Genomic DNA, 26,422 nt, shown 5'->3' with positions numbered 1-26,422 from the left:
GCTATAATTATTTCAGCAACTCTTATTATTCTGTCCCGATCCACGTGGTACCCCTTCTCGTTGTCACAGTACGTGAATGATAGCACAAACCTTTCGAACAACCATACTAAATTTTACAGTAATTAAGTAGATGGAATAAATTGTCCTAGAAGGCATCTTGCTGTTAACCTCACCCTCATTTATCGACTTTATATTGAATCTTCGGAAAGATAGCCTTAGCAAAATTTTATTCCAATTGTTTAGGCATATGCTTACACGGTCATATATTTCTAATATTGTCGATAGAAGGGAAGGGGGCATTACAAGTCTTTTCACACTAATCTCCTGAGTACAAATGACGGCGCTACCAGCGCACTGCCCCTTTATAGTTTTTGTGCACGATATTACTGCCATCACCGAACGATGTGGCGCTGTGGTTAGCACACTGGACTCGCAATCAGCCCATCCAGATTTAGACTTTCCGTGAATTCCCTAGGTCACTCCACGCAAATGCTGGGATGGTTCCCTTGCAGTGGCACGGCTGATTTCCTTCCCCATCCTTGACACAGTCGGAGGTTGTGCTTCGTCTCTAATGACCTCGATGTCGACCGGACGTTTAATTCAATCATCTTTCCTTCCTACTACCGCCATCAGTATATGCGCTTATCGCTATCGAATGACTTTTGTCACCTTAGTGTAAATAACATGACGAACGCTGTCTTACTCCCGACATTATTCTTTATTTTTCTGACAGAAAGCGATGACGTCAAGAAAAAATACCTACTTGTAAGATGTAATCGTCTCCAAGGATAGCCATGGAAACGTAAATGAAAAGAGATTTATACATCTGTATTAATTGCGTCAAGATCGTTCCACAAATATATTTTCATCTTTGCCTTGCTTGGAAAGACAGCCCTACAGTTTTTGAAAAGCCTATAACAAAGTCTTCGAGGTACTGGTATAAATTAATATTTTGACACACCGGTCACTTTAAAACATTTGGCTATGTGAAATAAGCTTTATTTCTTTCAGATCTAAGTAACATGCAATGTAAGACAGTTACATACGCAAGTCCATTCACAGAATGCAAAGCTTCACTTGATGTCAAGAAAACATCACGAATATTGGGCGGCGTGCAAACAGTTCATACAATTTGTCTTTCTTATCTCCTCACTTTGGATCCGCGTATTTCGTGTCACTGACGGATTTTGGATGGTGTTTGCCGAAGCGGGCGTCCAGTTCCTCATTGATGTGCGCAAATGTCTTGCCCTTGGTTTCGGGCAGGAGGAAGTAGACGTAGGCGGTGGCGCATACACACAGCACGGCGAAGCCCCAGAAGGACCAGTAAGCGCCCACGTTGTCCGACACCACCTGGAACATCTTCTTCAGGAAGAAGCCGTACAGCGCTATCACTGTCGTGTTGATGGACGCAGCGGCACCTTTGACAGACACGTGGTATATTTCCCCAATCATCGGAGACATCACCGGTCCTGCACCAAGACCAAAGGATACCTGCAACAGAATGACGCCTGGTAAACCGGGAAGACACAGTGTTCTAAACAGCCAGATAGCTCTGTATAAAAGTATCCCAAATGTAGTGTTTTATAGAAGCAAAACGGGAGAGTGGTGGAATATCAAGATTGGATCACATAAGAAATGAGGAAATATGGAGGAAAAGGTAATGTAAAAGACTACAATAGACACAATTGACGCAAAAGGCTACTTTGATATGGGCACTTTAGGAGAAGATATAGACCAACAAGTATATAAAAACGGAGTGTTGAGGAGATAATGTAGAGTAGAGATTTGCAATATGGAGACAGGATGGGCAACAAACAGTGGCAAATGGGCAGCTAGAAATGAGAATCTTTACTCGCACACACACACACACACACACACACACACACACACACACACACACACACACACACACACGTGTAGAAATGATATTCTGTACTAAAACACACACACACACACACACACACACACACACACACGTGTGTGTGTGTGTGTGTGTGTGTGTGTGTGTGTGTGCGAGAGTGCGGATCTCATTTTAGCTGCCCATTTTCCACCGTTTGTTGCCCATCCCGTCTCCATATTGCAAATCTCTACTTTACATATATTGCACGATGGGCAATGAATCCATCACCTTCATTGCGGATACGCAATTATGTCCGACGTCCTGCGGGAATCTCAAAGTAGCGAGCGTGGGGGACATGGATGGGGACTGCAGGTAAGTTTCGCTAGGGCGGAATGTGTGTGGGCTGGCCGACAGGCGTGGCAAGATAGTCCGCGCAAGTATGATAAACACTATTTACTGTTGGAGCAGTGCTAAACGCTACTGGTAAGCAGGAGATTCTGGGTTCGATTTCCGGTCCGGTACACATTTTTACTCGTCGCCACTGATACCGCATAAAGTCCCGATGGAGCTATTAGTAGGCCTTTCCTTTCCCTTTCCTTTTTCCCCGTTCACTTTCAGTTTACACATTACCACACACACGCACACACACACACACACACACACACACACACACACACACACACACAGTGGCAACTAATATTAGCTGACACATTACACTGAAAGCAGAAATAGAAAACGAGCCACACATACGGAACCAGCTTATACTGGGCTATGTATCGAGTGTTATAAAAGTGGGAGATATACAAATTGGAATGAGAGTCTGGGATTTAGAAGTCTTCATTTGTATTCGGGGTAGTGAAAGAAAAGTTTACAATTATTCGAAAGAGAACATTTGCGCTTGAAGTTAGAGACTGGCTATGGGCATGACAGAGTAGATTAGCGCTGGAAGTTAGAGACTGGCACAGAGCATTCTGAGGGTAATAAATGGAGAGTATGTGTTAGCTAAATCGTACATACACACTGTTCGAATCTTTCGTACACAATATTTAAGCGTTATTGGAAGAGATAAAAATATTTTATTTGTGTGACAAGAGTCAAGGAGGGATATTTCTAGAGACCTATTATAGTGGTCATTCTTACTGTGAAATGCAACTCAGAAGGCCTTGCGATGTACCGTAGGAGGTTAAAGACATGTCACTGGACTTGCCTACTTACACACGAATATGCAAGTAACACGTGTCTGTTAATGACTGTGTAACACGTTATAAATGGGCTGTTATTTAGGGGATAAACGTTACTGTCATATTAGCACGGGTAAACATTATTTCTCAGAGAGTCTGACAGAACTTAGTGTACCAAGTTTCCTTGAGACAGAAAATCCTTTGTCCACGAATCAAGACGGTTTTAGAAAGCATCGCTCGTACGAAACTTATTTGTCGCTTTCTCAAATGATATCCTGTGAACTGTGCATGAAGGGAACAGGAGGATTCCATATTCTTAGATTTCCGAAAATAATTTGGCGTGGTGTTCGACTGCACACTTTTACCAAAGGTGCGAGCATGTGGTTTAGGCTCCCAAATACACTGTGTGATCAAAAGTATCCGGGCACCTGGCTGAAAATGACTTACAAGTTCGTGGCGCCCTCTATCGATACTGCTGGAATTCAATATGTTGTTGTTGTTGTTGTGGTCTTCAGTCCTGAGATTGGTTTGATGCAGCTCCCCTGTGCAAGCTTCTTCATCTCCCAGTACCTATTGCAGCCTACATCCTTCTGAATCTGCTTATTGTACTCATCTCTTGGTCTCCCTCTACGATTTTTACCCTCCACGCTGCCCTCCAGTATCAAACTGGTGATCCCTTGATGCCTCAGAACATGTCCTACCAACCGATCTCTTCTCCCCAATTCTATTCAATACCTCCCCATTAGTTATGTGATCTACCAACCTAATCTTCAGCATTCTTCTGTAGCACCGCATTCCGGAAGCTTCTATTCTCTTCTTGTCCAAACTATTTATCGTCCATGTTTCACTTCCATACATGGCTACACTCCATACAAATACTTTCAGAAACGACTTCCTGACACTCAAGTCAATACTCGATGTTAAGAAATTTCTCTTCTTCAGAAACGCTTTCCTTGCCATTGCCAGTCTACATTTTATATCCTCTCTACTTCGACCATCATCAGTTATTTTCCTCCCCAAATAGCAAAACTCATTTACTACTTTAAGTGTCTCATTTCCTAATCTAATTCCCTGAGCATCACCAGATTTAATTCGACTACATTCCATTATCCTCGTTTTGGTTTTGTTGATGTTGATCGTATACCCTCCTTTCAAGACACAGTCCATTCCGTTCAACTGCTCTTCCAAGTCCTTTGCTGTCTCTGACAGAATTACAATGTCATTGGCAAAACCTCAAAGTTTTTATTTCTTCTCCATGAATTTTAATACCTACTCTGAACTTTTCTTTTGTTTCCTTATACAGATTGAATAGCTTGGAGAGAGGCTACAATCCTGTCTCACTCCCTTCCGAACCACTGCTTCCCTTTCATGCCCCTCGACTCTTATAACTGCCATCTGGTTTCTGTACAAATTGCAAATAGCCTTTCGCTCCCTGTATTTTACCCCTGCTACCTTCAGAATTTTAATGACAGTATTCCAGTCAACTTTGTCAAAGCCTTTCTCTAAGTCTACAAATGCTAGAAACGTAGGTTTGCCTCTTCTTAATCTTTCTTCTAAGATACTTGTAAGTCTTAGGGTCAGTATTGCCTATCGTGTTCCAACATTTTTACGGAATCAAAACTGATCTTCCCCGAGGTTAGCTTCTACCAGTTTTCCATTCGTCTGTAAAGAATCCGCGTTAGTATTTTGCAGCTGTGACTTATTAAACTGATAGTTCGGTAATTTTCACATCTGTCAACACCTGCTTTCTTTGGAATGGGAATTATTATTTCCTTTTTGAAGTCTGAGTGAATTTCGCCTGTCGCATACATCTTGCTCACCAGATGGTAGAGTGTTGTGAGGCCTGGCGCTCCCAAGGCTGTCAGTAGTTCTAATGGAATGTTGGCTACTCCCGGGGCCTTGTTTCGACTTAGGTCTTTTAGTGCTCTGCCAAACTCTTCACGCAGTATCATATCTCCCATTTCATCTTCATCCACCTCCTCTTCCATTTCCATAATATTGTCCTCAAGAACATCGCCACTGTATAGACCGTCCAAATACTCCTTCCACCTTTCTGCTTTCCCTTCTTTGCTTACAACTGGTTTCCATCTGAGCTCTTGATATTCATGCAAGTGGTTCTCTTTTCTCCAAGGGTCTCTTTAATTTTCCTGTATGCAGTATCTATCTTACCCCTCGTGAGATAAGCCTCTACATCGTTACATTTGTCCTCTAGCCATCCCTGCTTAGCCATTTTGCACTTCCTGTCGATCTCATTTTTGAGACGTTTGTATTCCTTTTTGCCTGCTTCACTTACTGCATTTTTGTATTTCCTCCTTTCATCAATCAAATTCAGTGTCTCTTCTGTTACCCAAGGATGTCTACTAGCCCCTCGTCTTTTTACATATTTGATCCTCTGCTGCATTCACTATTTCATTCCTCAAAGCTACCCATTCTTCTTCTACTGTATTTCTTTCCCCCATTCCTGTCAATTCTTCCCTTACGCTTTTCCTGGAACTCTGTACAACCTCTGGTTCTTTCAGTTTATCCAGGTCCCATCTCCTTAAATTTCCACCTTTTTGCAGTTTCTTCATTTTTAATCTACAGTTCATAAACTATAGATTGTGGTCAGAGTCCACATCCGCCCCTGGAAATGTCTTACACTTTAAAATCTGGTTCCTAAATCTCTGTCTTCCCATTATGTATTCTATATGAAACCTTTTAGTATCTCCAAGGTTCTTGCATGTATACAACCATCTTTCATGATTATTGAGCCAAGTGTTGGCCCACCCTTGACCATGATGACAGCTTCCACTCTCGCAGGCATACGTACAATCAGGTGCTGGGTGGTTTCTTGGGGAATGGCAGCCTGTTCCTCACGGAGTGCTGCACTGAGGTGAGGTGTCGAGGTCGTTCGGTGAGGCCTTTCACGAAGTCGGCGTTCCAAAATATCCCAAAGGTTTTCTATAGGATTCAGGTCAAGACTCTGTACAGGTGAGTCCATTGCAGGGACGTTATTGTCGTGTAACCACGCCGCCACAGACCATGCATTATGAACAAGTGTTCGATAGTGTTAAAAGATTCAATCGCCATACCCGAATTGCTCTTCAACAGTGGTAAGCAAGAAGGTGCTTAAAACATCAATGTAGGCCTGGCAGATTACGTTCACCGGGCATTCGCCATACCCACACCCTGCCATTGGATCACCACATTGTGTACCGTGATTCGTCACTCCACACAACGTTTTTCCAATGCTCTGGCGTCCAATATTTACGATTCTTACACCAAGTGAGGCGTCGTTTGGCATTTAATGGCGTGATGTGTGGCTTATGACCAGCCGATCGACTATGAAATTCAAGTTTTCTCACCTCCCGTCTAAATGTCATAGTACTTGCAGTAGATCCTGATGCAGTTTGGAATTCCTGTGTGATGATCTACATCTACATCTACATCTACATATATACTCCACAAGCCACCTGACGGTGTGTGGCGGAGGGTACCCTGAGTACCTCTATCGGTTCTTCCTTCTATTCCAGTCTCGTATTGTTCGTGGAAAGAAGGATTGTCGATATGCTTCTGTGTGGGCTCTAATCTCTCTGATTTTATCCTCATGGTATCTTCGCGAGATATACGTAGGAGGGAGCAATATACTGCGTGACTCTTCGGTGAAGGTTGTTCTCGAAACTTTAACAAAAGCCCGTACCGAGCTACTGAGCGTCTCTCCTGCAGAGTCTTCCACTGCAGTTTATCTATCATCTCCGTAACGCTTTCGCGATTACTAAATGATCCTGTAACGAAGCGCACTGCTCTCCGTTGGATCTTCTCTATCTCTTCTATCAACCCTATCTGGTACGGATCCCACACTGTTGGCAGTATTCAAGCATTGGGCGAACAAACGTACTGTAACCTACTTCCTTTGATGTAGGACTGCATTTCCTTAGGATTCTTCCAATGAATTTCAGTCTGGCATCTGCTTTACCGACACTCAACTTTATATCATCATTCCATTTTAAATCACTCCTAATGCGTACTACCAGATAATTTATGGAATTAACTGCTTCCAGTTGCTGACCTGCTATTTTGTAGCTAAATGATAAGGGATCTATCTTTCTATGTATTCGCAGCACATTACACTTGTCTGCATTGAGATTCATTTGCCATTCCCTGCACCATGCGTCAATTCGCTGCAGATCCTCCTGCATTTCAATACAATTTTTCATTGTTGCAACCTCTCGATACACCACAGCACCATCTGCAAAATGCCTTAGTGAACTTCCGATGTCATCCACCAGGTCATTTATGTATATTGTGAATAGCAACGGTCCTATGACACTCCCCTGCGGCACACCTGAAATCACTCTTACTTCGGAAGACTTCTCTCCATTGAGAATGACATGCAGCGTTCTGTTATCTAGGAACTCCTCTATCCAATCACACAATTGGTCTGATAGTCCGTATGCTCTTACTTTGTTCATTAAACGACTGTGGGGAACTGTGTCAAACGCCTTGCGGAAGTCAAGAAACACGGCATCTACCTGTGAACCCGTGTCTATGGCCCTCTGAGTCTCGTGGACGAATAGCGCGAGCTGGGTTTCACACGACCGTCTTTTTCGGAACCCATGCTGATTCCTACAGAGTATATTTCTAGTCTCCAGAAAAGTCATTATACTCAAACATAATACGTGTTCCAAAATTCTACAACTCTCGATAGATGTGTACCTATTACACGTTACGTCCCTCTTCAATTGTTGGCGATCTCTGACAGTCAACAGACGAGGTCGGCCTGTATGCTTAACGTTTCAACTTCACTATCACATCGGAAACAGTGGACTTAGGGATGTCTCGGAGTGTAGAAATATTGCGTATGACACAAGTGACACCCAAGCACTTGACCACGTTCAAAGTCCGTGAGTTCCGCGAAGCGCCCAATTTTGCACTCTCACGTGTCTAATGATTACTGAGGTCGCTGGTATGGAGTACCTGGCAGTAGGTGGCAGCACAAAGCACCTAATATGAAAAACGTATGTTTTGGGGGTGTCCGGATATTTTTGATCACGTAGTGTATCTGAGTGGCTTGAAGATCCTCAAGTAACAGATCCCTTTGAAGGTGAGTGTTCATCAGATCCAGAAAAGTGTGATAGTTTCGCTGTTATTTTCTACATACATAAATTGTCTGGCGCACAGGGTGAACTTCAATATGTGCCTGTTTTCTTATGACACTGTCGTGTACGGGAACGTACCGTGGTGGAATTACCATAGGAGGATACAACATGACTTAAACAAAATTTCTAGTTGGTGCGATGAGTGACAGCTATCTCTGAATGTAGAAAAATCTAAGTTAATGCGGATGGGTAGCAAAGACAAAGCCGTAATGATCGAGTACAGCATTAGTTGTGTGCTGTTCGACACAGTAATGGCGATTAAATATCTCGGCGTAAGATTGCAAAGTGATATGAATGGAGCGGGCATGTTAGGATTGTAGTAGGGAATTGTCGGTTTCGGTTGTTGGGAGAATTTTAGGATAATGTGGTTCATTTATAAAGGAGCCCGCTTAGAGCTCAAGCGCCGCCCGTTCTTGAGTACTGCTCGAATGTTTGGGATCCGCAGCAAGTCGTCCACCACGCACCGCACGATGGCATATGAAGCATGTTTGTGGGTACAGAGGAACTCAGCATCTGATTAAGCGGCTAGTTAACAGCCTGTGACACATCTTTCAAGGAAGTGTACAACGCAGTATATGAAAATGTTATGCGACATTGTGTGTAGAATGCCTCGCCAAACATATTTTAACGACTAATGAAGATGAAGTGGTACATCTGATGGATATTGCCACATAAAAGGTTAATTACTTTAATTATTATCAGTCCTGAAACTTGTGAAATTTTGACAGATTGTATATGTATAGTCTATGTATCTGCAGTGAATATGAAAGGACAGGGATCTTCACCGGTTGCTGTAAGCCTCTTGAGATATCGCGCAGATATTAATGATCGGCAGTACTAGGAGCAGAATGGTTTTTAATTGTATTAAGGAACAATGACTGTGTAATCGACCTACAATGAAGAATATTTCTTGAACATGTGAGAACCTGTCCAAGAAATCTTCCTCTTTGTAGTGGCATATTATACTCAAGGCATAAACAGCAGTCTGCCAAGACGGCGACTCTAAAAAAAACCTGTGGAACGTCTGTTGATGTTCTCCATACTTAAGAGCAGAGAGTAAGAAACTATGAAAACGTTGACGGATGTCTAAAACACAGAATCGTTTGAGTAGTATTAAGTTCATGTTCCTTTGTGTTTAACGCACGTATTAAATAATAAACAGGAGGTAGGAGGAGATTAGTTGGGGGAGGAGGGAGTGGCATCGAAGCACTAAAAAGACAGATAATGGAAATACGGTGAAAATTTTAATTACGGTACCTGAAAGCCCATCAACGCGGCGAGCGGCAGCCAATCGAATGCTGAGTTAACATCACCATAGACCTCGTTGACGTAGAAGTAGGCCCCCTCGGCTGTCAGGCAGGCGCTGCATATCATCAGAGACGCCATAGCGAGTGTCCGCCGGCCGAAGCGGTCAATGATGAACGACGCGCCAACGCTCGTGACGAGCAGAACTGAAGCCAGGATGATGGAAGATACGTTTGGATCAAGGTTGCTCCCACTTGCCTCGAATATAGACGTAGTGTAAGTCATTATTGCTATTGCACCACTGGACGCCTGAAGCAGGATGAAGCCGGTCATTATCAACAGTGTTCTACGATGCACTGGCACCGTGAACAAGTCTTTCAGTTTTCCTTTGCTCTCATTCTTCTGGCGTATGGTTTCGTGCATCACAGTAAGTTCCGAGTCGAGGTCCTCAGGACTCAGTTTTCCCTTCAGCCGAAGAAGGATCCGCTTCGCGTCTTTTTCTCTGTGCCGGCTGAGAAGGAAGTATGGTGACTCCGGCATCCATATAAAGGCTATGAAGAATATGACAGGGACAGAAGCGCAGATACCAGCGACGACCGGAATGGGCAAGTAGGGCCCTATGCAGTAAATGAATAATGTTCCCATTTGCATCAGCACTAGGTGGATGGCAACCAGCACCCCTCGTATATCGGGGTCGGCTACCTCGCACAAGTACATGGGCATTACTGTGCTAATAAGGCCACCACCGATGCTCCCGATGGCTCGAGCTGCGAGCAACATGCCGTAGGAATCGGAGAAGGCGACCATCAGCCACCAGGCCAACAACGGCACTGCGCTGGCTAGCACCAACTTCTTCCGTCCAATGATGTCAACCGAGTATCCGGCGCCGAAAACTCCAACCAGCATCGTCAGCGAGTTGATGGATGCGAGCCAAGAGCCCTCGTCAGCCGTAAGTGGAATCGGTGAGCCTTCGCCTTGCAGAATAGGGAGCGTTGTTGAAGGCCAGGTCATAAACGTGCCGTAGGCCGCGTAACTCAGCGACGCTGCAAGGAAGACGTAAAAATACGATGTCAGCTGCACATGCGACTAAATACAGTGTGCTTGGAAATTCCCGTTACAGACTTCTAGGACTTTTATAGGAGGCTGAGTAGATAACTTTTTCAATTGGAACCCATGTCCGAAAACGTACCGTTCCCAAGTTACAGCCATTTCAGAACATATTGGTAACGCGACCACTTTTACAACTAATTTATTTGGCGTGACCCAGTACATCACCTATTTTACAATTCCTTACATAAATAATCAAATAAACAGAAAGGATACGTGATGCAGTTCGAACTCTTCCAATTCGAGTGTACAGCGTCTCCTTGGAGGAGCACAGTCACTCCTGTTGACGGTGAAGGTATCCCTTCTCGAAGTCATTGCGTAATTGTAGCGATAAGGGTATGCAATGGAATCAGACATCGTGGATAACGGCCTTGATAAAGGTGACGATCCGCGCTTCCAGTACCGTGAGCTTTGGCAGACAGAGGGATCATATCGGCGTCTTAAGCAAACGTATACTCAACCGTATTGGTCTATCACTGACAGAGACATGAATGAGCCTCGATCCAGGCCAGAGGGGTAGGACAGAAATGAGATGATATCAGCCGATCCGACGTCAGCACCCACCCCCATGACTATCCTGCTGCATGACTACCTTGAAAGATGTTTTCAAACGCAAGTAGCTCGGAAACGGTGAAGAACCGCGCTTCCAGTACCGTGAGCTTTGGCAGACAGAAGGATCATATCGACGTCCTAAGCAAACGTGTACTCAACCATATTGGTCTATCACTGACAGAGACGTGAATGAGCCTCGGGCCTCGATCCAGGTCTGAGGGGTAGGACAGTAATGAAATGATACCAGCCGATCCGACGTCAGCCCCCACCCCCACGACTATCCTGTTGCATGACTACCTTGAAAGATGTTTTCAAACGCAAGTAGCTCGGAAACGGTATGTTTCCGATCATGGATTCCTATTCAAAATATTATCTACTCACTCTCCTTTTACAAACAAAAAGTTCAAATGTGCGTGAAATATTGTGGGACTTAACTGCTAAGGTCATCAGTCCCTAACCTTACACACTACTTAACCTAAATTATCCTAAGGACAAACACACACACCCATGCCCGAGGGAGGACTCGAACCTCCGCCGGGACCAGCCGCACAGTCTATGACTGCAGAGACCTAGACCGCTCGGCTAACCCCACGCGGCTCTCCTTTTACAAGCCCTGGAAGTTAGTAACGAGAACTTCCGAACATCCTCTTATCTACATGTAGACCAATACTCCGCGATCTACCAGAGGTTGTGTGGTAGAGGGTACTTCTGCTATGACTGACTTCTCCTCTCACCCCTTTGCCTATTCCATTCGCGAATGGCGCTTGGGAAGAACAATAACTATTTCTTAGAGAAAAGTTACCATAACAAGCAAACCGAAAAAAAGGAGTCACCTGCACCCAAGAAGACATAACGTTAATAGGGCGTAACACCCCTTATAGTCTTAGGTAATGTCATTAATTAAGCGAGAAACAGAGTCCGAAAGTTTCTTGTGCTATACCGTTTCAAGCTGAAGCCACTCGTTGATGATAAGTTCTCATAGAACTATGAAACTGCGGCGATATTGGTTGCTGAGTTTCGCCCGCTATGGTTTAAATAGCCCGTAACCTTTTCTATGGGACTAAGAGCCATTTAGCGGCCATGTCAAGATGCGAGAGGGTGGGCCGGCCGGAGTGGCCGTGCCCTTCTAGGCGCTGCAGTCTGGAACCGTGTGACCGCTACGGTCGCAGGTTCGAATCCTGCCTCGGGCATGGATGTGTGTGGTGCCCTTAGGTTAGTTAGGTTTAAGTAGTTCTAAGTTCTAGGGGACTGATGACCACAGCAATTAAGTCCCATAGTGCTCAGAGCCATTTGAACCATTTTGCAAGAGGGTGAATGAGTGTTTGTTAAACTAAAAACGTATGCGTGCAGCTCTGACAACACGGCTTGGGATGTGGGTGGGTGTACGCAGCATATTCGTCTACAAAATGTTGAACAAGGGGCAACACATATTCAGCGAGAATGTTGAAATAATCTTTTCGCTTAATGTGCTCATTAACCTGAAAGAGTGAGTCCAAGCCACAATACATAAAACGTCACAGAATCATCCTCTAATGGCAGTTGGTAATTTCCAGTCAACGTTGCTGATATGCAGGGGTTGCCGACGTTTGTCGTTTGTTGGGGTATGTTAGCTTTCCATAGGTGGTTATGCCCTAGCTAGTAGTGTCATTGGCCGCTTATGCTTCCACCTATGGTATAAGCGGCCAAAGACACTACTAGCTAGGGCATAACCACCTATGGAAAGCTAACATACACCAACCAGCGACAGACGTCGGCAAGCCCCTGCATATCAGCAACGTTGACTGGAAATTACCAGCTGCCATTAGAACCGACCAACAGGCCACAGCAGGGAAACCGACGAGCTCGCCCACTGATGCACAAACAAATCGCTAACGTCACCCTACACTGTTAATACGATGTATTACCTATCGGACACAAAAACGATGATAAAATTAACTGTTGCAGGTTGCTGACGCTGATCGAGAGTTCAACACCGGCACCCAGAGTGCGGCCGCCGAGCAACAGCACCGCACAACGTCAAAGGTGTCGACATGCATGATACCCACTACTAACAAAGCCTACCCTTGCATGACCATTCGCAGGCAGCGAGACATCTGCTACTGCTCTTACCACCCGACCTAAATATCACAGAGGTTTTTTTTCCCTCGATTCTTGCCTTGTCACTTTTTTTCCTCTGCCCTTCAAACCGCTACCCTTCGTTCGACTTCGACCCTATCTATCTCCAGATGAGCGAATATTAATGGTTAACCTTAACCAGAGGTACGCAAACATCGCAGTACCCACATCCTGCGACACCTCACTCTAGTGAAAACTAGGCCTTATGCAGAGATGGCAGTAGACCTTTTGAGTTGGCCATCATGCCGGTGTGGGCGTGGAGGGGCTCTACCTCTGCTGTAAAAATTAATCCTCGGTCTGAACCACTTCCTTCACACCCTGCAGTTTAAACGACTCATTGGAGACTTGGTGCACTTGGCACAGTGCATCATTTGAAAAGAGCAACACTGTAACTCCTCGAACTACACTACACATCTCCAGTCACATAGTAAATGCACTTTATGTGTTGTTTGGTCACCTGTTGTTTTATGGGTCGCTGTGATCAAAAAACTTTTAGGAAGTACCTGACTCCAAATGTCCAGAGCACGAAGTTCTCTTGGTAATGTTCGCGCATAAACTTATTGAGATGATTCTGCATTGACTGACAGCATCAGTTACTATCGGGTGTTCAAAAAAGGGTCAAATGGCTCTGAGCACTATGGGACTCAACATCTGAGGTCATGAGTCCCCTAGAACTTAGAACTACTTAAACCTAACTGACCGCGGTCGCGCGGTTCCAGACTGGAGCGCCTAGAACCGCTCAGCCATACTGTCGGGTGTGAAACTGATTGTCATTGACGGGGAGGGGGGGGGGGGGCACTCGTCTCCAGGCCCTTTTAGGATCTCGTTCTTAGATCGTATAAAACGACTGCGAGTGGCACATTGTTTACTTGAAATAAGTTGAATGTGCCACGTTTATACACACAAATGTGGGCAACTTCATGATGCGGTCATGAGCACTTCCAAACGTAATAGCTTCCTTTTAGGATTCTGTCACATCTCACTTCAACCCATCTTACTGCACTGATTCCGTAAAATCGACCGGCACGTACCAACCACTTCACTGCTACGACTGAGTCACGGTGAAGAGCCATGTAGTCGCCCGTCCCAGTTTTGAAGTATCTACGGGGCTCCAAATGCGACCAATCTTCTCTTTTAAGAAAGCGACTAATATTTTGTCTGGTGAGCTTATGACAGAAGAAAGGAAGAAAGAGTCATTACACAGGGTGTTAGTGAAATAAGTGTAGATATTTTTATTGGTGAATGAGGAATGTGTACTGAACAAGATTATGTCAGTATTTACTTCATTTACAGATTTATAATTAAAGCTATGTTTTTAGGTAGGTTAGTATCTCCAAGTATTTGTGGCAAGAGCAAGCCATCAATGATTATTTTCGGCTGGGCAGAAGATCGGGTGTTGAAGTGTGGACACGTGGACGCAAAACGGCAAGTCGGTACTGACAGGTGTGGCCCACTTGATGGTGCATTACGACCATGCAGAAAACGTTAGGTAGTAAATTATGTGACGTGTTTTGGGGGAGACTGTTAGACGCAGAGGAAAAACCGACTAACACACTGAGGTGGGTACATATTAAGGTACTATTGTTAACAATATCTGCAGTTATCTCTCTTCTCTAGGTTGGTCTGTCTGAAGAGAAACAGTATAGAAACAATAGAATCACTTTAATGAGAAACACTATTATTAGTCTACTTTTTCCGCATGTTATCTTTTCCCAGATGTAACAGTTTTCGTTTCTGATAATAGAGTGTTTCTGTAAATTAATTCTTACATTGAGAAATTAGATTTATTTCAGGTTTCTGAGGGACGTGGTAGAGATATTGTTGGACTCGAGATATAAAAGTATGGTAACAGGCGATTAAAAAGTGTACTAGGAAGTGAGGAAAGGCTGCTATGCTCCATACATCTTACACTGGTGATATGTTTCTGTGCAGTGCAAAGTAAGTATCATCGTTTCAGGAAAACAAGTAGAACTGCACCGGCTTAGAACTCAACGTTTTTAAAAAACAGTGCTAAAATTAACCTCTTCCTTTTACACCACTTATGACAGTCTGCTCTATGAAATTCTGACAGTGGTACTGTATCACTCTTTCTCTCTCGTCAACTTCCTCCTCCTCTTCTGTTAGACTTTGAGTCAGTTATTCTCCATCGTACAGAGCACTCTTCTGTCTGTCTGCCCTTCTTACCAACTTATAAGGAGCAGTCAAATGATAACGAGACAAATGGAGAAAAATTAAGTAGCATATTACTTGAAAAGTAATCGCTGTAACAGGTAATACAATTATCCCACTGTGGGACAAGGCGGTAAATGCTTTGAAGACAAAATGTTTATGGTTGTCCAAGGAACCGTCATCGTATTCAGGCGCGTCTCTTCCTCCGAAGCCATGACTGTCTTTCTTTAGGGGTCCCAAAATATGGAAATCGCATGGGGAGAGATAGGAATTGTATGGAGGTTTGACCATCTTGTCTCACAATGGGATAAATGTGTTGACAGTTATAGAAATCACTTGTTAAATAATGAACAGCTTAATTACTTTTTCCATCCGTCTTATTTTAATCTGTCACTTCTAACAATGGTTCTCCATCTCCACCTCTTGTCTGACACCATGTATTTAACTGCCCCGAAGTTACGTTTAACCTTTCTGTTCGCCTCATCGGCTTTTCATACAATCTGACCTCTCTAAATATCATCAATTCCTAAATTGCCTAGTTATCTTTCGTATTAACTTCATTCTTAAACAATCCACACAGCTTCCACCCAGAATCATTGTTAAGATTCTTATCTGTTCTTCTTCTACCCGTTAGCTCGTGTATTTCCTGGGTTATCCATGGCTTTCGTCCCTCCGCCTTCACTTAAGGATCCTTTCCTGCTTTTATCATTTTCTTTTTTATTTTGTTTCACTTCTCTACTACTGAACTATTCTTGGGGCTTTTGCTTAGCTCATTGGTCATAGACCTAGAGAAATTTTATATGGTCTCACTTGTCATCAGTTTTCAGTATTCTGTATCATCATATACTCTTTTCTCTTTTTAATTTTGAATGTCAGCGTGCTGCAAGTTGGTACTAGCCTATGTTGTGAGTCTTACCCGCATCTAATATGCTAAGCAGTACGTGATTTGATATTTAAACCTTTGTCGAACGATAATCTTCGAACGATAATTTAGTCTAGTTGATTCGTCTTTGTGTATCGTAGCCTTAAGCAAGTATACCTTCTTCTCTTGTTATTTTGGAAAAGGGCATTCGCTACGTCCAGTTGAAACCTACGACAAAACTCTAGCAGTCTTCCACCATCCTTTTTTCCAGTTCATATTCCCTGACAACTTTGCGTTCAGTTTCTTTACTACAATAACATTCCAACCGTTTACGACGAGAAATTGTCATCCCTCTGAACTTATTTTATCAATTCCTCTATTTTGGCATATATTATTGCTATTTCTCCATCATAAGCTTTTGAAACTAATGTGTTCCAAATCACTTGTCAGTGCCAGACGATACGTATATTTCAACCTTACCTTAGGGTGGAGGAAACAAACATTATTAATTTCCTGGGAGACTGGAACAGTCGATCTGTAACTGAAATACGCAGTATTTAAAAAATCGACTTGCCACGTGGTTTTAATATCGATTAGTAACGCGGCCTTTTATTTCTTTGCACTGCTAGGCACGACTCGTGTCATGTTCTTTTCCTTTTACAGAGACTATTGGTCCCAATCGAACAAAGATTTACACGTTAATAGGGTGTTGGACAATGATGGGAACTGGAGGTTCTAATGGTCATAAATATTCTGATTCATTTTATCTTCCACCACTTCAAAACAGTTCTCATCAGTCAGCGATAAAGGCCTCGATATGGACCTGAGGATTTGTGAGACTGATAAAACCCTCTGAAGCTTTCTTATCCATATGACTGTGACAATACGGTGAAAACAGTCTCCTCTATGTCTTAAAGAAGTTTCATTGAAGTATTGGTACACTGTACGCCGTCGATGTGCACTAGACAGTATTGACTTATATCAGTCTGGATCCGCAACTTTAAGATATTTAGCTAAAAGCGAAAGCGTATAATTCATTATATTACTTAAACTCAGGAAGGTTATAAAAACCATTTTAACCCAGCATCTCTGTAACTTTGTCAACACATTCATGGGCATATTTCTAAATAGGTCCTAGTAGAGTGATATCTTTGATATAAAAGGATAAATTGCATCGATATCAAATGGCACTGTAAATACGCAACGATAATTAAATGATTTAATGCGGGCCAATGGTCGGGTGCAAGTTTTTAATTGGACCCAACTTTGGCGTCTTGCGTGTCTCCATGTACTCCAGTTACCCAGATGGGAAAAGGGGATTTCCAGTTTAACTTGTCGTTTCTGAAGATACCTGAGATCACTGAGAAGTGAGGCACAGATTAAAGTTAGACGGTAAATTTCCCTGGTCCGACCAGGATTCGATGCCGTGACTTCTCCATTTCCAGGCACCAGATTTACCACCAAAGCACCACGCCGACGTACTTCTCGAACCAATACATCACTTTTTAGATGTAATTAGTTACTGCGACAAGCATTCATCTTGCACACAAATTGCACGTCAGAGCATCAATGAAGCGAAGGACTTTCCGTCCAATGCAGTTAAGCCAAAGGGCAATGATACAAGTATTGCACGTACACAAGGAGGCACTGAAAACTACTTGAAACCAGCATATTGCGCAAATAGTCAAGTCATACACGACGGATATTTAGTCTAATTAAAGTGTAGTGTGACAAATCCTTGGAAAGCTAGACAACTTCAAGTATGCGTTTCAGCTTCATAGATTTATCTTTGAACTCACTCGTTGAAAGAAGATTATGAAAAACAGACATCTGTCAGTATCTAAATATTTGTAGCCTAATAAATCAATACCACCGTCAATGGCAATAGAGTATATCTTATCACGGTATTTTATTGGTAGAAATGCAAACTTCCGTATTACTGAAAATGAAGAGTGGGCGATATACTTCTCAATCTTCACCCCCATCCCCATGTGGAAGCTTTAATGAATTATTTGATTTCCCATATGCTCGAGACAGAAATGCAAGGTAATCGGAAATTTGTATGACCAAGACACAAATGCTAGAGCGCAGAGAGTAATACTCGTATTGTCTGTCGGCTCTACGCAGCATCGGATATTTACTTTCTTACAGTGACACTGAAGTGAAGAATAACACATGAACACTTAATGCTGATTATTTCACGATAAAAGTGTAAGTATGAGTGTAATAGATCGACAGATCGTCATTTCAGCTTACTCTGTAACAAGATCGTCTTTTTGTAACAACGAATATCCTTCTACCGCCTTGTACTCTTGACACTTGTTCGACTCACAAAAATTTGAAATTAATTGTATCTACGTCTTTTGATTAATACTAGCGAACCTGGCAATACTTCGCAACTGATAAATATGAATGGGAATTGTATATAGGTCCTAAAATGCCTGGGTAGATCGGTTGGAATCATTGGTATACGGGTTACGAGAAACGTCTCCTGCTGCCGGATCTGTCAGGATGGCAGCTTCAGTAACAACGTTTCTCGTAGTTTTAATCTGTGAATGGGTAGGACTGCAAAGTTTAATATCATTCACATTCCACAGTAGCACTATAATCGTAAGTCGATAAGCCCTTTTTCTTCTTAAGATCGACTGCGATGAAGAAAACAAACAGCACACTGTTGTGTGTACAATTATTTTTTATAATTATGTATAACAAGAAGAAGTATACCTGTATGTGAAACAAAAAAAATATGCAGCCAATGTCGGTCCGAAAGTTTATTAGAGTCTCGTATAAAAATTGGAAATAAACTGCTCAAGAACTTTTGGTGCTTTTTTGCTAGCGTTTCTCCTTTACTTATTAGATATTTATTTATTTATGGTACACTGAAGAGCGAAACAAACTGGTACACCTGCCTAAAATCGTATAGGGCCCCCGCAAGCACGGAGAAGTGCCGCAACACGGCGTGCCATGGATTCGACTAATATCTGAAGTAGTCCCAGAGGGAACTGACACCACGAATCCTGCAGGACTGTCCCTAAAGCCGTAAGAGCACGAGGGGGTGAAGATCTCTTCTGAAAAGCACGTTGCAAGACACCCCACATGTGCTCAATTCCGTTCATGTCTAGGAAGTCTGATGGTCAGTAGAAGTGTTTAACCTCAGGAGTGTGTTCCTGGAGCCACTCTGTAGCAATTATGGACGTGTGGGGTGCCCCGTTGTCCTGCTGCAAATCCTTCGGAATGCACAATGGACACGAATGGATTCAGGAAACCAGGCAGGATGCTTTCGTACGTGTCACCTGTCGGAGTCGTATCTAGATGTATCAGGGGCTCGTATTAATCCAGCTGCACACGCCCCACCCCATTACAGAGCCTCTGCCAGCTTGAACAGTCACCTGCGGACATCCAGAGTCCATGGATTCATCAAGTGGTCTCCACACGCACACACGTCCATCCGTTCGATACAATCTGAAACGTGCCTCGTCAGACCAGGCATCATATTTCCAGCCATCAACAGTCTAATGTCAATGCTGACGCGCCCAGGCCAGGCGTTAAGCTTTGTGTCGTGCAGTCATCAAGGTTGGACAAATGGGGCTTCGGCCCCGAACGCCCATATCGATGATATTTCGTTAAATGGTTCGCACACTGACACTTGTTGATGGCACATCATTGAAATCTGCAACAATTTGCGGAAGGATTGCACTTCTGTCGCGTTGAAAGACTCTCTTCAGTCGTCGTTGGTCCCGTTCTTGTAAAATCTTCTTCTGGCCGCAGCAACGTCAGAGATTTTATGTTTTACTTGATTCCTGACGTTGACGGTACGCTCGTGAAACAGTAGTAAGAGCAAGTCCCCCTTTCATCGCTACCTCGGAGATGCTGTGTCCCATAGCTCGTGCGCCGACTTAAACAGAACGTTCAAACTCACTTAAATCTTGATAACCTGTCGTTGTAGCACCAGTACCCGATCTAACAACTGCGCCAGACATTTGTTCTCTTATACGGGCGTTGCCGACCACAGCGCCGTATTCTGCCTGTTTACATATCTCTGTATTAGAATACGCGTGCCTGTACCAGTTTCTTTGCGCTTCAGTGTATATATTAAAAAACATGTAGCCTACGTCCGTCTGAAAGTTTATAACAGAATTCTCTAAACACTGGAACAAAATCAGTCAAGAAGCTTTCGAGATTTATGCTAACAACGTTTCTTTTGTAGCATTTGAAGTAAATCGGGCAAGTACTTTTCGAGACTTTTAAAAGTGTTAATGACTTTTACTTATACAGTATGCATACATGTTTAAAAATATATGGTGTGTGTCCGTCTGAACGTTTTTTAGAGCATCGTGTGAGAAGTGAAGTAAACTGGTCAAGAAAGTTTCGAGGCTTTTTTAACGAAATTTTTCCTCTAATAACATTAAAATATATGGCCTATGTCTGTCCGAATATTTACTAGACTATCGTGTAAAAATTTGAAGTAAATTGTCAGGAACTTTCCAAGATCGTTGCAATAAACCTGCCCCCTTTAATAAAGATGTATTACATAAGTGTACATTGTGCATGCCTCTAAAGCGGAGAAACGCGTGGCTGTACGATCACGGGAATTATATGGTATGGTACCCCTCTATCCCCATCCATGAAGAAGGGTAACGCTTTTACCTGAAGGACGTGCTTTTGGAGAAATAAGGGTTGGAAGGTTTCGCCATCTGGAAATTTCTAGGACATTCTAGAACATTCGAGAGTATTCGAGAACATCCCAGCACATTCGAGAGTATTTGAGAACATTCCACAACATTCCAGAATGTTCCGGAATGTTCCACAATGATCCGGGAGACATAAGGGTTGGAAAGTTTCGCCATCCGGAAATTTCTAGGACATTCTAGAACATTCGAGAGTATTCGAGAATATTCCAGAACATTCGAGAGTATTTGAGAGCATTCCACAACATTCCAGAATGTACCGGAACGTTCCACAATGATCCGGGATGTTCTGGAATATTCGAGAATAGTCTGGAACACTCGGGATACATTATTATGGACCGGATAGACAACAATACTGGCGGAATTATTTACTTGGACACATCAGGCGGAGAACTTTTCTAATAAAACTGTTGTTGGTGGAAATATCATATATCGCGCTTGAACTGGTATCATCCGACATTGCAGCCACACCTATGGAAAGAGGACGAACTGCTCATTCCGCCCTACAACACCGTTGAATACAGCTGAAGAACAGTTCTCGGTATGTAAAATCGAAAGAGCATCTGGACGGTGTGAACTTCTAAAGCAAGCTAAAATTCTCTTTTGGGACGAATGCTCAATGGCGCATAAAAAATCACTCGAAGCCGTGGACAGAACATTACAAGACCTGCGAGGAAACTCTGAAATGAAGGGAGGAGCTCTACACATACTCTCAGGAGATATTCGACAAACGCTTCCAGTTATCCCCAAATCAACACCAGCAGAGGAGATCAGTGCATGCTTACAAAAAATCACATCTCTGGCCACACATACGAATACCGCGACTACCGAAAAATATGAGATTTGAACTACCGAAAGACGAAACAGCGGCACATTTTGCTCATCAAGTTTTACAGTTAGATTAAGGCACATATCCTACTGACCAAACGAGCTGCCTCATTAAACTCAACAGTGATTTCTGCAATATAGACACTGCTGAAAACAAACTCATTACTAAATTTATCCAACCATTGTTCACAACTATACCAATTCGGACTGTCTATTGGAACGATCAATTTTGGCAACTTAAAAATAATACTGTCGACGATATCAACTTTAATATTTAAACCAAATTCCAGTGAAGGGAGAATATGCAAGTCGATCAGCACGATGGTTCACGTTGAAGAATGTATGAGTATTTCTACAGAATTTCTAAACTGTTTGGAAGTTCCAGAAATGCCATTGCACTGCCTTCCACTTAAAACTGGATCTCCGATTATACTACTCAGAAATCTCAATTCACCAACAATATGTAATGGAACAAGAATGATCGTCAAACAGCTGTCGAATAGCATCATCGAAGCCGAACTTATGACTAGAAAGTACAAAGGACACACACTATTTATCCCCAGAAGACCACTGATCTCTACTGAACTGCCATTCCAATTTAAAAGACTGAAATATACTATCAAATTAGCCTACCGTTTTACAATGAACAAAGTGCATGGACAAACTTTAAAATATTGCGCCGTCAACCTCAGATTCCTGCTCCTCTCACAGTCAACTGTACGTAGCTTGCTCTGGAGTAGGAAATTAGAAAAAATTGTACATATACATCCCGGATAACGAAATGAAAAATGATGTTACAAACAAGTACTGTAAGTAGTTAGAATGTGTTTTCAATAAAAAAAATTACACCTTATACTTTATCAAGTATTACAAATAGTAGAAAATATATTTTCAATACTTTTTTTTACCTCTTATACTTTAAACTATACATACACCGGTGGAAATATATCGCAACACCAGAAGTAATTAAAGCAGAGTAATGAAATTTCGGGAATGCGTCTAGGTGACATGTTTAAGTCATACATATTGGAAGATAACGGGATTATGTAAGCGCGACTTAAACCATTTGCAAATGCGAAATGGTGGTACATTAATGACCGATTAAGCGCAACTATTTTGAGTGCAAGCATGCAAACCTGCTTGCGTTGTATTTTACAGAAGCCGGATGTCAGTTTGTGGGGTGGAGTTTCATGCCTGTTGCACTTGGTTGGTCAATGCAGGAACGATTAATACTGGTTGTGGATGACGCTGGAGTTGTTGTCCGATGATTTTCCATTTGTGCTCAACTGAAGACAGATCTGGTGAGCTAACAGGCCAAGGCATCATGTCGACGCACTGTAGAGTATGTTAGGCTATAAGAGTGGTAAGTGAGCAAGCGTTATCCTGCTGGAAAACACACCATAGAATGCTGTTCACGAAAGACAGCACAGCAAGTCGATTCACCAGACTGACGTAGAAATTTGAAGCATACGTGAGTTAACCACGAAGCTGCTCCTGCTGTCATACGAAATCGCATCCCAGACCATAACTCCATGTGTAGGGCCTATCTGTCTAGCATGCAAACAGTTTGGTTGCAGGCCCTTAACTGGCCTTCTTCTAAACAAAACACGACAATTACTGATACCAGGGCAGAACCAGCAGTCATCATAAAACACAACAGACCTTCACCTTGCTCTCCAATGAGCTCTCGTTTGACCCACCGAGGTCACAAATGGTGATGGTTTGGGATCAGTGGGATGCACATTACAGGGCTTATGGTTTGGAGCTGTCTTTGAAGTAACCGATTTGTAACACCTCGTTGTGTAAATGTGGTGAAATTGTTGCTGCAGATGCAATACGGTGCGCCAGAGCCATACGCCGAACACGATCGTGTTCCGTCTCGGTAGCGCCATGTGGCCCGATCTTCTTGAAACCGTCCATTTCCCTGTTCATCGCTACTAGAATCATGTATAGTGGCTACATCCCTGCCAAGTCTTTCTGAAATACCGCAAAAGGAACATGCAGCTCGTCGTAGCCATATTACATGTTCTCGTTCAGACTTAGTGAGACGCTGATAGCGGCGCCTTTGTCGCCTTAAATGCATTCTTGACTTAACATCAACTCACCTCGTTCAATCTCAAAGGTAAGTTACACGTAATTACGTTTGTGACTGTCCCGTACATCGGTACAGATATACGTGTCGTACGGAATGTGTGCCGTGTTTGGTTTCCATTTACTCGAGGTGTTAGCTGCCTATAATATCTGAATTTGCTATCACGCAAAACGAATCAGATTCCGACCATTGCAACTGAAGTTATCGGAGAAGATGGTGCGGCGATTAAGACACCGAATTCACGTTCTAGAGGAGAGAGGCTGAGACACTCCTCTGACTATACAGATGTGCAGGTAGTTTCCCTGTAACTGTACCTACTCCTTAAATAGACCACGCTCTATTCGTTATTCTAATGAGCCGGTATACGGCTTCAGATCACCCCTAATTTGGACGAGATGTTAGACTGAACCTTGATATTCCACACTAATTTAAACAGCTCTTTTCCCGACACAATTTGTTGCACTCCATAAAGCCGAACGACAACAGTATAACAATGTACCCCTTGTTTGTCCCGAAGTATTCTAACGGTATCCAAAATTTAAGAACTGCGCAGACACATACACAGACACAGAATGTTGATGTGCTTATTTACCTGTTGCAGCGACCACATACTGCATAAGACGACTGCTCTTAGGCATGTTGTCTGTTAATTTTACACAACAGTCGGAAAAGTGATGCTCTACACTGACTTACAACTGTCTTCACCTTATATAAACGAGATTTTGAGCTTAACTGATCTTCAGATAAATTGCTAATCAGTCGCGGTAAATTCATTTAGGACGTGAAAGGGCAGTTATCTTACAACGAAAACTTTGCGAGTCTTCGGTGAGTCAGTCTTATTGGCTCAAGATCAGTTGTTCTGATAGCTTATAGCCTTCATTTGAAGTGACAAGGATTGTCGCAGCTGACAACTTATTAATGACAGAGATTAACAAGTTATCAGTGAAACTCAGTCAAATGTAATGCATAGATGCTCTCGACTGCTCGTTCCTCTCTTTCTGTCTCTCTCCCTCAGCCTGTCTCAAATACACACACACACACACACACACACACACACACACACACACACACACACACACACACACACACACGCAGAATTATTTTGTAACATAAAACTTACACCCAATATATCGAACTTCTCTTCGCAAAAATGAAATTGACAATTCACTAAACATATGGTACAGCACGTCAATGTTTCCCACGGAAGTTTAAAAAGTGCCTTCAGAGACTAACAATCATTTTGAGATGGACATTTTAGCTGTCAACCAAAAGCTTGAGAATGGTATGTTGCTCTCTGTTAGTCACGACCACAAACCGCTTGCCACTTCATGAACCACAGACAAAAGCTGTGCTTCACTGGCAAAATGTGAATGTCGTGTGACTAGGGCCTCCCGTCGAGCAGACCGTTCGCCGTGTGCAAGTCTTTCGATTTGCGGGTCGATGGGGATGAAATGATGATGATTAGGACAATGCAACAGCCAGTCCCTGAGCGGATAAAATCTCCGATCAACTGGGAATCGAACCCCTTAGGATTGACATTCTGTCACACTGGCCACTCACCTACCGGGGGCCGAGGCGAATTAGCGTTAGTTCTAAATGTAGTTGTGTATTTTGTTCCCATCAGCATACTAAGGTTAGTCCCAGCAAGCCTAAGCCCAAGGTACCTGTGCTCTCCTTGTTGTCACCAGAACAAGCATTTTACACTTCCTGCTACAAGGGGATAAATGGCTCTGAGCACTATGGGACTTAACATCTGAGGTCATCAGTCCCCTAGAACTTAGAACTACTTAAACCTAACTAACCTAAGGACATCACACACATCCATGCCGGAGCCAGGATTCGAACCTGCGGCCGTAGCAGTCGTGCGGTTCCAGACTGAAGCGCCTAGAACCGCTCGGCCATTCCCAAGGAGACATATTATTAACTAGTTTACATAAATGGATCGAGTCGTTATAAACATACATTGCTTTGAACCAAGTCTTGGACAATAATTAAACTTGAAATCTTACCACGTAAGTGTTTTTGTTCTGGAGACTAGATATGTATTAAAACCACTAACTTGAATGCGTGTGTGGATGTGTGTGTTGTATTACTGGTAAATCTTGTAAGTATTTACATGTTAAGATTGAAACAACAGCAGTGCAGTACCTGAAATAAATATCTTCCTCTCACCTATTGCCTCGATTCTGTTATATGCTGTAACGTTGTCTTGTACTGACATGGCTCTCATTTCCTGTTCACTAATTACTCCTCCAAATTCACTGCCATGACACATACTTGTTCACATCGGGTCAGATACATAGCACATGTCCACTTACAGCAGAGGAAGAATGGTTAATCTACCTAGTGCTACATCGTCTATGTGATAGAGAAAAAGGCGGAGAAAGCCAACAGCGAGCTCAGAATCCAATGCTTGCTGAGTATTCATCTGCAACAGAATGGTAAAGACTTCTTGTATAGCACTTGATTTGGTTAGTGTCAACTGTCAACCTATGGGTCTTCTGATATGGTTTACCCACTACCTCAGTGAATGTTGGGAATAACACTCCTATTCTCTTGACTGTGCATAGAATGTACATGAGGAGTACGGTGATGGCGATGCGTG

General features: G+C 43.0%; 1 protein-coding gene across 1 annotated transcript; it reads right to left on the bottom strand.

The window, feature by feature from the left end:
- Positions 1–983: 983 nt before the first annotated feature.
- Positions 984–24,461, bottom strand: LOC126300575 (facilitated trehalose transporter Tret1-like). The gene is made up of 3 exons (XM_049991680.1): positions 24,410–24,461; positions 9,417–10,447; positions 984–1,491 (listed from the first exon to the last, which is right to left on the bottom strand). The coding sequence occupies exons 1-3, from the start codon at positions 24,453–24,455 to the stop codon at positions 1,150–1,152; spliced, it is 1,419 nt and encodes a 472-aa protein (XP_049847637.1). The 5' UTR covers positions 24,456–24,461; the 3' UTR covers positions 984–1,149.
- Positions 24,462–26,422: the final 1,961 nt, after the last annotated feature.

The sequence above is a fragment of the Schistocerca gregaria genome, chromosome 1 (assembly GCF_023897955.1).
Source record: "Schistocerca gregaria isolate iqSchGreg1 chromosome 1, iqSchGreg1.2, whole genome shotgun sequence".
Taxonomy (NCBI): domain Eukaryota; kingdom Metazoa; phylum Arthropoda; class Insecta; order Orthoptera; family Acrididae; genus Schistocerca; species Schistocerca gregaria.
The sequence above is the reverse complement of the archived record's forward strand: the minus strand, read 5'-3'. Positions and strand labels throughout refer to the sequence as shown.